Raw genomic sequence first — 17,140 nt, 5'->3', positions numbered from 1 at the left:
TTTGCTCCATTAACCAAATAAACTAAGTGCTCCTGCCAAGTGGCGCACTAAAGACATTTCTTCTTCTTCTTCTTCTTCTTCTTCTTCTTCTTCTTATTGTTATTATTATTATTATTTTGGGTATGATATTTTATGTATTATCAGCAAGTGAGCGGCACCAAGGCAATAAGCAATTGTCTACTATTCACTGTTTTTGTCTTTGATTTTTATATATACATTGTAGATTAATAAGCAATTCATCTAAAAAATATGATTTCAAATAATTTAGTTTTTGTTAATTAGCTGACAAAATCTTGTAACGTATAGCTTTTTTATATTAAATTTAGCCATCAAAATCTTGTAAAAGGCTGAAGTTCTTATTCTCAACATAAATAATCCAAATAGTCTGAAGGTAGAGCACACAATAGTTTACTATTTTATTCGTAACACAACACAACAGTTCATCATTACAGAATAACTTATTAAGTTTTATTTTACATGCCAACGCAATAAAGACATAACATAAAGAAGTAGTCTCGAAAGCATGATACAGTATAGGGCAAGAGGCCGGTAATCTTCGGGTATTTGACCGTCATTGAAACAATAGCCGGCTAATTAGCCTGCAGCTTAAAAGCCTCCAAGGCGACATCAGTGCCACCAGTCTTTTTCAAGAAATGGGACATGAACTCTTTATACTGAAAGGATTTATAGATTGCAGGATTGCGTGGATCAACAAGAGCTTTGGCAGGCTCTACAATGCTGTCACCATTAGGAATGAAAAACATGGCAACACTTGTCCGAGCTTTCTCTGAATTTGTCACTGCTCGATGTTCGACGCTTCTCAGCTTGTTGTTACTGATAATCTAAACATAGACCAGCCATTTTGTGATCTTAAAGCTCAATATATATAATCTCATCAAGGATATATTAGTGACATAAAATATAATGAAATATAAACGGAACCTAAGAGTTTGTCTAATGGTTGATTAAGGCCGGTGTGTGCTCCGTTCTTGCCCTTGTAGGATTTAAACTCTATATTATCGGTAAAACTCTCACGATTTTTCTAATTGTATACAAATAATCTGTCTCTTTACCGATTCAGAGCCGTGAACAAAAATTAAAAAGATAAGCAGGAGTTTACCTGCATTTGGTATCCCATGTTAACCACAAATGCATTAGAAATTGGCTCGACACCAATCCATTCACCATTCTTTAAGACTTGAAGCCCAAACACATCACTATCTTGTTGTAAAATGGTTATGAGATTAGGATCACAGTGTTCGGAGACTCCGAGGGTCAAACTTGGATCTGGGCATGGTGGATAATGATTGACTAACAAACTTGGGATTTCACTGAGCTTACCCCCAAAATGCCCAGGCTCCAGCCCCAGTCCTTCACAAAGTAACTCCAAGATTGTTGCGGACAGCTTTTTTACTTCAGCAGCATAAGCCCCGACAACATGTCTGTAAAAAATAACGGAAATATATATATAAAGTCTGGAAAAACTACAATTTTTAGAGAAATTAAGGTATCGAGAATGCCTGTCAGTCCATGTATACAAATTTGCAAGCTCAATTTACCGGTATCTTGTTGGTTTTTCAGGCCAGTGTTGAATGCATTCCTCTAGAGGATGACAAGAGTTCCTTAAATTATCTCGCCATAAGTGAACATCTTCAGTAGCATAAAGTAAACTACTTGTATACAACATGCAATGATTGTTTCTCATTGCATCCTCGCAGTAGAAGCTTGTCTTGTCCTCTTCAGGCAACTCAAAGAATTCCTTGAAGACACTCATTGTGTCATTCATCAAATCTTCAGCGACGCCATGATTGATCACCTGCACTTAATTTGTGAATTTATCATTTCTTGTATGCTTCTCTACCTTGATCAACTATTAGGCATATGATGACCATTAATTTTAAATCAAAGAGGTAAAGGATCGCACATACTAAATCTAAATCACATTCGAGCATGTTACTGTTAAATTAAGAGGAATAATATAAAACAATATCATGTGATTTTATCATACAGTTCTAGCTCATATATTAGTCATGGACCGTGTAAATATCAAAGCTCATAATATTTGAAGTTGTGAACCTGAAAAAATCCAAAATCTTCACCAGCTTTCAGAATTTTTTGTATAATAGCATCTCTATCTTGACTACTGGCTATTGCTTCAAGGTCTATAACTGGTATGGACTTGCTTGCATTGAAAGTGACATTCCCTGGTCGCTTTTCCGGTGGAAAAATGTACTTCTCAGGCACGGTTTGGACATTATTCCAGCTTGAAACGAGCTTCTCCATTACCTATCTATGATGCCAAGTTTCTATTTAGCTACAATAAGCTTGTGGACAATTATTGCTGTCTCAATTCCAAACCAATGTGTCTTATATATATACTTGTGCATGTGTGGACTCAATTGGATTGCTAAGTTATTGGATACTGTTAAGCTTGACGGACAATTTGAACCATAACAATAGAAAAACAAATTAACGTGGGGAAAAAAGAATCATATATTTAGACACGCAACACCAAAAATTAATTGTAATTTTTTTTTTATGTTAGATATAATCCCTATCAAGTCTAATTAAGTAGTAGCAATGGGTGCATTCATATCTTATCCAACAATAAAAAAAAATTGATAAATGTACAAAGTACAATGCATTATACAATGACAATAAATATGTTAGCTGCATAATGATATTTTACATCTAAAATCAGTTTAGACCCACTGTTGAATCTAAATCCTCATCATCTTCATTTTCATCATCTTCTTATTCATCATCTTTTTATTGAACCAAAGTTATTCGATCTCTTCATCAACTTATGTATTTTTATTAATACTCCATATATCATTTAACTCGTCAATATATCAACATGCACATAAGTACTCTTTGCGACATAAAAATTTGAATCTTCTTCTAACTTAGCAAATGGAGCAATTCAATATGGATCAACTAATTCATTTAGTTGAAATACATGTTCTCCCCAGTTACTTCATCGTTACTATATTTAACAACTTGGACATGACTTCTAGGTCTGATTTTCACAATGAATAATTAATCAACTCTATTATGATCATTTTTAAAGGAATGAGTGTATGAGTAATATACTTGTTAACATTGTTTGGCAAATATAAAAACATCATTGATGTTGCTAAGTCTATCTCTTTTACTGATTTCGATCAAACCATAATGATGATCTACCCTATTTCCTCTATCGATATCATATTAATAGCATTCGAATTAAAAAAAAAAAAAAACTATATTCATTTGATTGATAATGCAGTCTTTCACCATTGTAGGCTAGTAGTATCCCCTTTTTTTGATTTGAAAGTGAAGTTTAGGACTCGATTGTTGTGCTTCATAGATCCTTGAGTGTGTTTCTTCTAGAATGGTTACATTTAATAAATCATTATGAAATTAGTGGAATATTCTTCCTTAGATTTATTACTTTTTGACACAACAAAAATTAGAGATTAAACAATTATGAATTTGATATCTAACCCAATAATAGATTGCAATGAATAATAAACTACTAAGCCTTCTAGTAATTAAACAGGACAATCATGAAAATAGGCACTGAAGAACATTTAACACTCAAGGCATAAATTGAACAATAAAAACAATTTAGATCTCATAGTCTTATTGATTTGGAGGTTTCCATTTTCTTTTACCAAAAAAAAAGTTAGCTATATAGGACCATTGTCGTTATCCATTTTTAGGTCCCTATACAAAAAAGAAGAAAAAATATTCAAAAGAAAACCAAAAAAATAATAGCAGTGGGAAAGGACGTGGGAGCACCCAGAAAATGGCCAAAAATTGGTTGCAGAGGTTTAAAAATACAAAGATTAAAATTTCACAGTATATTTTTGACTCATGAGAGCCTTATTGACAAAGAAAATTCAATTTGAGGAAGAAAAGCCCAAAGTCAGATATTTATGGACTCCATTAAATTTTATTAAAGGTTTAATTGAATTTATGGAGAGTTTGATTGCAACAAAAAAATAATTTTTAAGTCAATTTAGGCTTTAATTGGAAGAAACTAAAGTTTAGGGATCAAATTATCATTTTTAAGAGTTGATTTGGTCAAATTAGGGGCTTAATTGCATAAATATTGAAGTTTAATGATTAATTAGGGACTTGATTGAAGAAATTCAAAACCAAGGACCAAACAAGAAAAGACGTGTAAATAAAGGGGCTAGAATTGACTAAATCAGAGGCTAAATTGAAGGAAATGAAAGTTTGTTGATCAATTGAGTGTCAAAATGCACAAATTCAAAACCAAGGACTAAAATGAAAAAGACGGCCACCATCAGGATCAACGTTGGAATTTGACAGGGATGCAATTAAATTGATTTTTAAAATCAAAATTACAATTGACAGTTTGATTGAAGAAATCCCAAATTGAGGACTGATTTGGAATTTTAAACATTTTGGCACAATTTTCTTTTAAATGAAATGCTACATTTTGGTCAAAACGACACTATTTCATTCACTCTTTATTATTATTTTTTAAAAGAAGACAGAAGCACAAAACAACGTTGTTTTGAACGACACTACGCTTCTTCTTCCTTAGATGCATAGTAGGGGAAGAAGAAGTTTTTTTCCCCCGCTTCCCCACCTCTTTCCCTCCCTACTTGACCAAACCCCAGCATAACCCATACCCCCACATGTCGTGCCACTATGATGAAGAAAAGAGAGGGGAGCCATGCCCTACGAGCGGCTGCACAGAGGCCGCCCCATGCCACACCTTGAGCCATGACTGAATAGGGCAGGGTGGCTCCCTCTCCTCCTGCTTATAAATACCAGATGAAAAGAGAGAAACAATAAGGGGTTTTGGGAGAGAAAGATTTTAGAGAGAGGTGTTGAGAGAGAGAAAGATTTTGAAAAAAAAAAAACAAAGAGAAAGGGGGGAATGAAAAACAGAGGGACATTGTTTGAGAACCAGGGGAGTTGAAAAAAAAAAGAGAGAACAAAAAGACAGAGAGAAAAGAATAGAAAAACAAAAGACGAGAATAACAGGGGGGAGAGAAAAAAAAAAAAAGAAAAGGAAAGGAAAAGCAAAGGGATTTGAAGAGTATAAACATAGCAGAAGGAAAAAATAGACAAAGATTAGGGGACAAGAGAATTGAAAAAACACAAAAAAGGGGGAGGGAGGGAAAAGAATGAAATAGAAAATAGAGAGTTATGCCAAGATTACAAAGTTGTGTCAAAACTATCTAGAATTGTCTAATTAGCTTTGTTTTGCCCTTAATGTCTTCATTTGCATCCTAAATCAAAATATAAAAATAACAAGTGCATGTAGGCACCAAATAAGTATAAAAAACTAAAACATTATGGAATAAAAATATGACATTTGGCGTTCTCTTCACATATTATGAACTGTTAGGATGTAATATGCTACATGAAGTATTCTCTGAATATATATGTTATGAACTGTTTGCATGAAACATGTCAGGAACTGTTAGGATGTTGTCGCATAAATATTATTAACTATTATCACACTATATAACACTATTTCAGTTGTGCTTACATGTATACATTAATGAAGCATTTGTTTATGATTGAACTATCTGAACTACTTACATGCTAATTCATCCTCATAATGTTTTGTCACAAATCAACTAAAGAGGGAGATTGCAAATGTCAAAATGTTTGGTTTTGATTAGTGAAAGATTATTTGCGTTGTTGAAGATCACTTTGTTTAGGTTTCTACTTTATTCAAATTAGATAATGAATTAGTCAAGTTTATCTCATAGGATATAGCATGATTATTTATGTAATTATCTATGGATAAATTATATAGGAAATTCAGATAAGTTTTGTAAAAAAAGATAAATACAAGTTATCGGAAGGTAACAATTAGAGAAGTGTTTTTGTGAAACATGTTAGCAGTTTATTAAGAATGTAACAAACTAGGAAGCTTAAAGATAATGTTTATTAAATGTTCTTATCCTTTTCACATGGATGTGTATATAAGGAAGGACAATCCGAAGCATTTAAGGGTTGCATTGGAAGCGGAGAAAGAGTGCTCAACCAGTTAAAGAGTTACACAAAGTTTCACAGCATATACTTTTGGCACACAAGTAGAGTGTGAAGAAAATTCTCAAGGAAAATTGTTCTCAGAAGAGTTGGAGAGCCTACATACTTCCAGGGAGAGTTCCTATGTTAACTATTAGCAATTAGATGTTTCAGTTACGATGAGAACAATTTGAAGATTGTTAGTTGTTCTGGCAAGCTATTGCAATAGAAGAGAAAACAGAGTGTTTGTCTTGACATGTAAAGTAGTATAGATTCAAAGGATTGGTGGTGAAAAATACTCCTCCTGTAATCTTCTATACTAGTAAAATTTGTATATCTTGGGTTTGGCTGCCCCATATGGTTTTATATATATATATATATATCTTTTGAAAAGTTCTTCAAAAATATTTTCTTTTCATAACCAAATAATTTGTTGATTTAAGTTTTCCGTATTTATATTTATTTGATTACTGATCAGTGTTTATAAAGTATTAGCAGATTGCTTGTTAACATACATGGAACAGAAATGAGACGATTAGTTATTAAAAATGATAAATTTAGAATCTTGTGTTTTCACATTTTCCATATTATATAATATATATTATCCAAAGTTTGCAAGCAGGTCATTAATGTTGAATTATGATTAAATTATTAGCATGTATTATTAATATTAATATCCGCGTTTATCAGATGGATACCTTTATTAATTGATTTGCTGTTCCCTTTTCGATCCCTTGTGTAGCTATTTGGTTTGGTATGTGCATCCGCGCCAATACTATATAATTGCAATTCTCTTCATCATGTGATATAATTAAATGATTAAAGTCAAGCCCATACGTCCGCAACAGTACTCACCAGCCAATATTGTGAGATTATTACTTGCAAAAAGAAAACTCTTGTGTGTGTGTCTATATATATGAAAATAAACTTACTATTTATTTACTAAAATAAAAATTAGTTGAAAAGTCTTTATTCATTTTCACAATAAACAACGATAAATATCCGCACATAAAGTTTCAACACCAAGAACCATTCCAAAAACTTGGTACGAACCATGCACCCACACATGGTATGGAGCGAACTCCTTAACTATTCATAAAAACTTTAACTATTTAAGTTAATAAAAGCATGGAGAAAAATATAAACAGGTAAAAAAGATGAAAATTGCAGAATATATTTTTGAGTTGTGAATATGTTTTTGTAAGAATATCACTAGGGGTGATATTTAGAGCCAAGACAAGAGTATTCTCCCCGGCCCCTCCTTAAATTTCCCCGTCCTTTAAAATGCCCCCAGGCCCCATCCCTATCAAATAATTCCAGCCCCTTTGTTCCCCCAAAAAAAACCCCGCAAATTCCCTGCACACAGCCCTGTGTGAGGGGTAAAGTCACGGGATTATTAGTGAAGCAATTTGCTCCACGAACCAAATAAACTAAGTACTCCTGTCAAGTGGAGCACTAAAGACATATCTTATAATAATAATAATAATGGTGCACACGCTTCATCATGTCACTTGTTTGGAATAATCCTTGTATTATATCATTGCTCACAAACAGGATACTTATAAAAAACAAAAAACAGAAAACAATGGGACGTGATAAACAGGATAGCTCACGGAATTTCAGATCTAAATCATGGAATAAAATCATCTCTGTCTTGCTTGATCGTGTAATTTTTGTTCTTTTTTTTAAAAGTCGTCACCGCACACTTAAAAAACTGCAAAATCACATCCTTCTTTCTATCTTCCGTTGCCAAGCATTATTTTCAAACTCCTTACGAAGATTTTTTGTTTGTAGATCAAGTGGTCAAGTAAACATCGGTTCTATTTGGGAATGTATTTGTACTGAAGTTAATTTATTATTATTATTTTAAATTAAATTGTTTTGTTTTCAAATTATTTTAATATGTTGATATTAAAAAAATTGACTTGACCCCCTTTCTTCAGCATCTAGTGTAATAACTAAAATCAAACGGCATTGCATTTGGTGTATAAACTATAAAGGTGTCAGAAGTGTGATATCCCACTTTCTTCATTATTAGTCTGTAACAACCTTCTCGATTCCTTATATCACTACTGGCCAAATTGAAGTTTCTCAAATTCTAAAGTTATAGTTTTTAAAATTATATAGGAATGAGAGAAAAAATTCTGATATTTTTATTGAAAAGTTAGTAATTCAATAATCTAATCTTAAAACAATACTCCCTTTGTTGATATACAAGTTTAAAACCGACCTAATCAAAAGAATTAAAAACTAAGTGAGAAAAATAATTAAAATTCAAAATTAATTAAAAAAAATAATTAAAACTACAAAAATGGAATCTTCTAGGCCTAATTTAAAAAGATTATGTCGTGATATAGAATCATCCTAGAGTACAATTCAATAGTCGAATATAAAATTATGATTGTTTTAGATCCTTTCATCATATATTAATGCTTTGAATTATAATAAAAATATTAATATTTATAACACAAATAATAATATTTTTAATATTTATACATTCAATTATAATAAAAATAATAATATTTATGGCACAAAAATAATAAATAATAATAATAATAATAATTTTTAATTTTATCCTTCAAAGCAACTATATGATTTTTCTTTAAAGGTATTATATATTATATATACATAAAGCTAAATCATATGGGAAAAGTCATGTTCATCAAGACTCATAGCACTATGGATTGCACATTTGATGGGGCATGGTGTGCTGCAGCCCCACACACTGACACCTGGTGCAAGGGCATTCATGCCCAACCACAAAGAGTTCCAAGGCTGCAGGGGGGAGAGGTTAAGCCCCAGGTTTCGGACACCTGGTGTTGGGGCCAGATTCGTGAGTCTGCTGACCTGCACGCTAGGTCCGAACATGGGACCCCTTCTATTGGGTCAGGCGTCCTCACCCAAATCACTTGGGTCTAGACATGGGTTGAGCCCTTAACCCCCTTGGTTCTGTCCACGGTCCAATCCCATACCCCTTAGGGTTCGGACATGGCCTCATTCCTAACGCCCTTGGGTCTAACCACGAACGCAAACCCCAACCTGATTGGGTCCGGACACGGAACCAACCCCCTTGGGTCAAGACATGAACCCATCAACCACCCCCCTTGGGTCCCCACCCCACTCGACCCCGACCCCCGACCCCCTTTGGTCCTGACGCGAACCCAACACACCATGTGTCCGTACTCCGAAGGACCCAAACACCAACCCCCTTGGGTCCAGACAAGGACCCAACCCCCCTTAGTTTGGACACGGACGAACACAACCCCTTTAGGTCCGGATGTGAAAGGACCCAAACTCTTTGGGTCCGGACATGAAAGGACCCAAACCCCAACCAATTTGGGTCTAGTTACTGACCCAACCCCCTTGGATCCGGAAATGGACCCATCCCCCAAACCCCCTGGGTCTAGACACGCCCCAATCCCCAACCCCCTTGGGTCCAGCCACGACACAAATCAAAATTAGAATCTTAATGAACTCACCATTGCCATTAAGCTCCATTGAGTGTAAACAATGAATTTATAAAATAGTCAAAAGTGGGATGTCGTGATTTCAACAATGCCGTTTCAGAAAATTGATAGTCATGATGAAAATAAGAATACAGAATTGTTGAGTTGAAACGTGTACGTCTGAAATGTATAGTGATGATGGTGGAACTGATGCGGTTGTATAGAAGCACCAAAAAGTACTTTCCTAATGATTTCCTTGCGGAAGAAATTTTATTATGGCATGTTGGAAAACGATGCCACCCTAACAATCCAAGAGTTCAAATTCAACTTGAATAAAAGCATGCTAATTTAGAGGAGAAAGGATCCAAGAACATCATGAAACAGGGGATTGTTCTATTTTGTTATGTAACAATCTCAACAGCTAAGAGGTTAGATTGTAGGGTCTAATTTCAAATGCAAGACTCTATTGATTCTCATCATTATAGTAATAAAACCATGTACATTTTTATTAAATTAAGAGGAAACACAAAATTAAACAAGAAAATCTTAAGATTTCAGAAATAAATCTAACATTGTCGAACGGATTGTGACCAAACCCAGATTTGGTGGAAGATAGAAATATGAAGAGAGAGCAGAAATTGATGGTCTCTTCTGCTTTTCCTGGCCTCCTTGTTTTGCATATAAGGTTCGGCCATCTAAGCCTTTCATGGGGTTTGAATTTCCTGGCCTCCTGAGTTAATTTCATCTAACCCATATAAGGCTAGACTTGAATATTTCTATATATACACTTAAGGCTGGATGAGCTTGTCTCCTTAGCAGGCCTTCTTAGGCTTCTGTGCTGCCAAACTATGTCAGCTCTAAGCTCATTATTATCTGAATGAAATCATTGCATACTTGCTATCGAGCAGATTTTTTTCCTGATGGATTTCTCTCACATTGCAACAGCAGTAATCAATCATGGCACCCAACTCAGTTGAAACGGTGATCGGTACAATGACTTCAAGTCACGGTTACCTCTTCTTTTCTTTTTTTTTTTTCTTTTTTTTTGTTACGAAAAAACAAGTAAAGTGTATATCTATGAAATTAAGTTACAGAAAATGTAAAATACACTTGTCATGGCTGATTGAAATCGTGGAAGAAAAAACTAGAGGAAAGATAATCGATTGACCCCCAACGAAGACCAATGCAGAGGAATTTCAAAGGGGAAAAACGGTGGCGGCTTTATGATGCAGTTCATCTAAAGATAAACCTAACCTGAATTAATTGTTCGGTCTCCTTCAAAGCGAAATAACTTTGCCAGGTTTCCTCTCAGTGACATTACATTTTTAAAGTTAAAAGTGCTGAAGCACAATTCAAAGACAATAAGTAGTATTAAACTTAACAAGCTAGTTCAATGGAGGAGAATGGTGTGCTGAAACACTAAGATTTTCAAAAAAAATTGAAGCATATCAGATCCATGCTGCTGCATTCGCAAGAAACTAGCACCCATCAACAATGTGCTAAATGTCAATGCAGAGCTTTAAATCATCTACAGAGGCTCATGAAGAATATAGGCATAAATGATAACAGATAACACACCAGAGCACTCTACGTAAACTGATATCTTTAGAAAATTCAAAGGCATGAATGAAAAAGAAAAGCTAGAAATATCTAAGTCAGCTCTTAATTTGTAACAGTCCACAACTTCATGTTTGGTGTGTACTGTAAACTATGCTCTCCACATAATCATGAGCTTCATCTGCAAAAAACCATTTTCACTTCTTGGGACAAGGGATAAAAAAAATACAAACCTGTTGTTGGATTACATTCATAATTTATATCAAGCCCTAGCTACTGCTCGAAGGAAGTCTTTCAAGGAAAAAAATCAGGAACAAAAATGCTGAGAGGTCCATCTTGGAGGTCAGAAAGCTGGAGTTCTACCTAGAAGAAGATACCTCTGGAGAGAGTAATAAAGGAAGCCTGAACTGCTTAGAGTTCTCTTACCGAAGCTTCAAGTTAAGATCATTTTCATTTCAATTTGGATGTAGAAATAATGATGGGATATGAAAATTAGGCTAGTTATATTTTGAAAAAGGGTATATATGAAAGTTAAATCCTCTGTTCAAATGAACAAAGGGCTCAACTTGAGCAAGAGTTAACAAGCTATCCTTCGAGGTCAATGGAACATACCACTCATATTAATCTTTTACTATTTAGGGGAATTCATAAATCCCGTATTACAAGAAGCCAAGAATTGGTTGGTTGCTCAGCACAACATAACTGATACAAACAATTACTGATACAAGCACAAGGACAAACACAAGTCACATCAAAACAGAAAGGCTAAGCAACAAGAACACTTCCACAGAGCACTTCTCACAGGCAAATTGCTAAACATGCAGTGAGCAACCATTGATTTGGAATGCGACTGCTTCTCCACAGAGGATTATAACAAATTCAGAAAGTAGCCCACACGCTCCTGATAAGATCCAATCACGTTCTGAATCTGGACAACTTGGGAAAGTTTATAGCCAAAAAGCAGCAGCAAGTGTCAATGCATTCTTCAATGAAGTAAAACCATCTGCGTCGCCAATGCGGATATATGCACAGTACTGCTGCAATTGTCAACACCACAGTTATGTAACACGCACCAAAGCTGGCATAGAAAATGTCCATTTCTATGAAGCCACCATCTCCATTGAAATCGTTAGGCACTCTCACGGATGGTGATTCTGTTTTGTCGCAACTATTTTGTAATGGAGGTCCACAAAGAAGAGGATTCCCTTTATAACTGCTTTCATCAAAGGTACCAAATTGATTTTTCATCTCCGGTGTTCTTCCTGACAAATTATTGTACGACACGTTGAAAACAGCTAGAAAGGTCAGTTCAACGAGTTGTGCAGGAATTCTCCCATTCAAGTTGTTGTGAGAAAGATCCAAGCCCTCTATCTTCTTCAGGTTGGAGAAAGATGAAGGGATCAATCCAGTGAGATTATTTTGTGACAGATTTAGAGAATATATCCCACTTAATTTTCCCCATTCTGTCGGGATTTCTCCAGTGAATCTGTTACAAGAGAGATCCACAGCAGACAAGTAACGAAGGTTATCGCCTTCGTAAGTGTAGAAAATTTTCTTTAATGTAAGCTCTACAGATATTTTTACACTTATTTCTGGCGACAAATATTTGGTATCAAGATAAAAAGCCACGTTCCCAAAAATATCTTTCCGGATTCCATCATCTTCTGACTTCGTAGAAGTGTAAACCCAAGTTTTTTCATCCGATGCCGTAAAATTTAAATTGCTCAAACATGAAGGTAACAAACCAGAAAAATTATTTTCTGAAAGATCCAATATGCTTAATTTCCTTAACAAGCATAACTGATGAGGAAGTATACCATTAAATTGATTAGATTTGAGAACAAAAATGCTCAATTCCGAAAGGCTATCAATCCAATTTGGAATGGGCCCAGTTAAGTTGTTATCGTCGAGATCTAATGTCACCAACGAAGAGAGATTATAAAAATCATATGCCAGTGGACCGCTCAATTGATTCCTGTAAAGGTGGACATAGCGTAAATCTGATGCATGGAAGCCCAACGGCAAAGACCCAGACAGATTGTTTTCAGAAAGATCTAAAAATTCAAGCCCAGACGAATTGAAATATTCTATTGGAATGGTACCTTCAAAATGATTTCTGGACAAGTCAATTCCCTGCAAGGATATTGAAGAGTTCCCAATTCCCCTTGGAAGCATGCCGGACAAAAGATTGTTACTGATATCAAACCACATAAATGATGATGCAAGAGAAAAGGTACCCGATACTTGTCCTGCAAATATGTTTCCATCGAGAAAGAGGTAATGTAGGCCAGTCATGTTGAGCACAGAGAGTGGTAATCGCCCTTTGAAATTGTTATTGGACAGCTTTAAAAACCACAACGAGGTTGGCAAATTATGCTCAAGCAGTTCACAAGACATGTGATTGTTGGAAAGATCCAAGTATGTGAGAGAGCTCATATTCCCAAAACAAGGAGGAATACAACCTGTGAGGCTGTTGTTAGCCATCATGAAGTTCTTCAAACTTGGAAAAATCGAACATATGTTCCTTGCAATTTGACCATGTATGCTGTTGCCAGTCATATCTATTGTCTGAAGGTTGGGTGTTGGATGTTGTGGCAGCTGCAAAGGACTACCTGTAAATGAGGTGTCTCTCAAATATAGTTGATTTAACTTTTTATTATTCTCAAACAGCCAAGATGGGAAAGGTTCTCCAACGAATTTGTTGTGGGATAGATCAACAAACATCAAATCATGTTGGCTCTGGAGGAAGTTTGGAAATCCAGCTTTGAGTGGTTTTGGAGTACAGTTTGAAGCACTAAAAGCACGAAGCTGGAACTTTGGATCTAAAGGCTGAAAACTGGGTGCAGCTATTAGCTCATTGTTATCGCATGCAAAGAACTTGAGGTTGGAGAGGTTCATAAATGAACCAAATGATATTGGAACTTGAAAGTAGTTATTTGAAACTTCGAGGTATTCAAGCTGCGTAAGATGGGAAAGGTGACTAAAGGCAATATTTCCCTCCAATTGGTTATAGGATACATCCAAGACTTGTAGAGATGATAGATTTCCCAAACAAGGAGGGAGTACGCCTTTTAGATTGTTTCCGGAGAGACATAGCTGTTCAAGATTCTTCAGCTCACACCAGCCTGTAGAATATATCCATATGTTCATTGATAAGGGAATAGGAATATATCAATTATGTAATTGCTAAGTACGGTTTTAAAGTTTTAGTTGATTTTTGTTTCATTAGCTAGGTCGGTTTTAGATTATATTTAAACAACTTTGTTTGTTTGTTATATATATATATATATTAGAGATTGGTTATTTAGATTATTGATATCCATAATTTTTTTAATTCAAAGTTTTCTAGGAACGAGAAATTTTAGAAATTGAGAAACCCTAGATTATATCCTTTGCTAAATGTAGCGTAAAGTTAGGAGTAAGCCTTCAATTAACACCAACCTATACAATTTATCTGGAAATAGTCAGTTAAAAGAATCTTGAGCGGGCATGGTGTCATTGAGGTCACAGTAACCTATACAATACTTTAAGAGCAGGCAATGCTCCGATGTTATAGAAAAAGTTTAATAGGAGAGAAGTACGATCTAGATGGAATTGAAGGAAAGGTACAATGAAAATAGTGATAGCCATTCCTTTCAATATTGACTTAAATTAGTACCCCTGAGAGAAAGGGTCTTGAGGGATGGTTTTTATGCCTTAATTAAGATTGCATTTTTGGTCAAGAAGGATAGAGTGGAAGTATTCATTTTGTGTATTGTAATGTAATCTTCTGTTAAGCAGAAGGAAAACAGAGAAGAACAGAGAAGTGAGAGGAATGATTCTGTTATTTCTTGTGTGACTCTTACTAATCCTCCTACCATTATATACTTCCCCACATGCATTACACGATTTATTCTATTGTTAACTAACTCTAACCGTTTCTTGACAACTTCTAACACGTGTCCATGTATCTGCCAGCTACCCTTAATTTAAGACTGAGAAATTTTAGAGATTGAGAAACTCTAGATTTTATCCTTTTCTATACGTAACATTAGGAGTAAACTTCTTCAATACTCTTATAATTGTTCATTTGTAGAATTACCTTGAGGAGGTAGGGTGCTATTGAAGTCAACTCCGGCCAAGGATAGGACTTTAAGAGTAGACAAGGGTCCAATGCTCCTAAGAAAGCTTGCTGGGAGTGAAGAATAATCGAGGAACACTTTTTCAAGGCATGACAACGCTCCCAATGACTCTATCAAAATGCTTTCCTTGAAGTCAGTGTATTCTAGATTCAACGTTTCTAATTTCCTTAAACCTGTGATAGAGAGAACAACCAATAATAATGATTTACAATATTTAAATAATTTATAATGTTACAAGACATAGCTTAAGTTTTAAAATTAAAATAATTTTTTAATATAATATTAAAATTTTAATAATTAAATATTCATGAGAATCATATCACCTTCATTTATTTTAAAAAATTAAAAAAAAATACAACAAAAGTTAATGGTGTGTAAATATAAGTTTTAAACTCAAAATTATTTCACTTACGTTAAAAAAATAATTATATAAAGCTTTTTTAAGGCTTCATCCAAACAACTTAATAGTTAATACACATCTAATTATTAAACAAGCTTATTAAAGAATAAATCAAGCCTCATTAAGAAATGTCATCCGAGGTAGGAATGATTTACAACTTTACCATTGAGACCAGTTGATCCTGTGAACCTATTGTTTGATAGATCTAGAGATTTCAGAGTTGAAAATCCACCGAGAGATGATAAAACGTTGTTGTTCAATTTATTGTAACTCAGATCAAGCTCCTTCAAATTCCTCAATCCTGATGCTGGGACTTGAAAACCCGAAAGAAAATTGTCAGAAGCAAAAAACATTAACAGATATATACATCTCTACCATACCAATATCCATAAAAATTCAATGTAAAGTTACTTGAAATATAATTAACTTTATGTGTTAACTAAAAGAAAATTGAAAGCATAGAACCTTGGTTCTTGAAGCCACCAACTAATTGGTTGTCTCTTAAGTCGAGAATCTCCAGTTCTTTGAAAGGCAGAAACAAAGACGCATTGAGATCCAAGTCGACTTCGACTGCATTGGGATAATCATAATTTACACCTGAAAGATGTAGTTCGATCACTCGGTTTGTGGTGTTGTCACACACAACCCAAAGCCAGTTACAGCAATTAAAATGCTCTTTATCCCAACCTTCTAGCTGATATGACCCAGGTGCACCTGCATGATTGAACCAAGCTTTTATCTCTAAGAGACTAACTCTCTCTTCCTCCACACAACAATGGCTCCGGTCGTTGACGAAGGACAGTGCCATGAGCAGCATCCACACCCACATTTGCCTAATCTTCATATTAACGCTCCACTTGACCACATACAAAAGCAAGCAAGCTGTCTCTTATATACAATTTATTTTGTCCTCTTCATGCATTTGATCGGACAGTGACAATTATCTGTATCATTGAATTAATTATCCAAGGGAGACTTGGGCTTCATTGAATGAGAGAGTCTTCACGGCACAGATCGCTCGGTTTGTGGTGTTGGATTAAAGGATATTAATTCCAACTTCTTGTTTACTGCTTCGCTTTTCTCCGTAGACTGGGAAGAGATTAGAAAATGATTTATATTATCAATAATTTCTTCTTACTGCACCTCCTGATTTTTATTTCTTTTGAAATATTTAGAATATCTCTTTTGAAATATCAATATCGCCTACCCCCACTTCCTTCATTTTTGTTAACGGAGTGAGATGATTTCCGACGCAGCTATTAATTTCAACAGCCACTTTCACTTGTTTTTATTCACAGACTTGGGAAGCCAAGATTCATAGATAATTTGATCGAAGAAAGGAAAAAATGAAAAAAAAAAAAAAAAAACATTATCAGTGGCTTACAAAAAATAAATAAATAAAACCATCAATTACGAGCTTCATAGATAATTTTAGCTATTTTGTCTTAAACTCAACAGAATATCCTTTAATCTTCAACTGACCAACCAAAGATCATAAATGATGCCAAAATTGTAGTCAAAGAGACTTGGAACTCCCTGCTGATGGGCTGTTTATTCTGCCAAAATTGCATGGGCCGTTTTACAGCCTTCGTAATGGGCTTGGCTACTTTGGG

General features: G+C 34.8%; 2 protein-coding genes across 3 annotated transcripts; both read right to left on the bottom strand.

The window, feature by feature from the left end:
• Positions 1-392: 392 nt before the first annotated feature.
• On the bottom strand, positions 393-2,360 carry LOC118035006 (hyoscyamine 6-dioxygenase). The gene is made up of 4 exons (XM_035040490.2): positions 2,077-2,360; positions 1,560-1,816; positions 1,121-1,442; positions 393-842 (listed from the first exon to the last, which is right to left on the bottom strand). Exons 1-4 carry the CDS (start codon positions 2,281-2,283, stop codon positions 591-593), a joined length of 1,038 nt encoding a protein of 345 aa, XP_034896381.1. The 5' UTR covers positions 2,284-2,360; the 3' UTR covers positions 393-590.
• Positions 2,361-11,752: 9,392 nt separating this feature from the next.
• LOC118034998 (cuscuta receptor 1) lies at positions 11,753-16,381 on the bottom strand. 2 transcript variants are annotated; one of them, XM_035040479.2, is made up of 4 exons: positions 15,993-16,381; positions 15,691-15,840; positions 15,088-15,300; positions 11,753-14,131 (listed from the first exon to the last, which is right to left on the bottom strand). In XM_035040479.2, exons 1-4 carry the CDS (start codon positions 16,369-16,371, stop codon positions 11,922-11,924), a joined length of 2,952 nt encoding a protein of 983 aa, XP_034896370.1. In that variant the 5' UTR covers positions 16,372-16,381; the 3' UTR covers positions 11,753-11,921. The 2 variants fall into 2 exon arrangements, with proteins under 2 accessions (XP_034896370.1, XP_073265310.1); XM_073409209.1 differs by lacking the exon at positions 15,691-15,840.
• Between the last annotated feature and the right edge of the window lie 759 nt (positions 16,382-17,140).

Source organism: Populus alba, chromosome 5 (genome assembly GCF_005239225.2).
Source record: "Populus alba chromosome 5, ASM523922v2, whole genome shotgun sequence".
Taxonomy (NCBI): domain Eukaryota; kingdom Viridiplantae; phylum Streptophyta; class Magnoliopsida; order Malpighiales; family Salicaceae; genus Populus; species Populus alba.
This window is presented reverse-complemented; position numbering and strand designations above follow the sequence as displayed.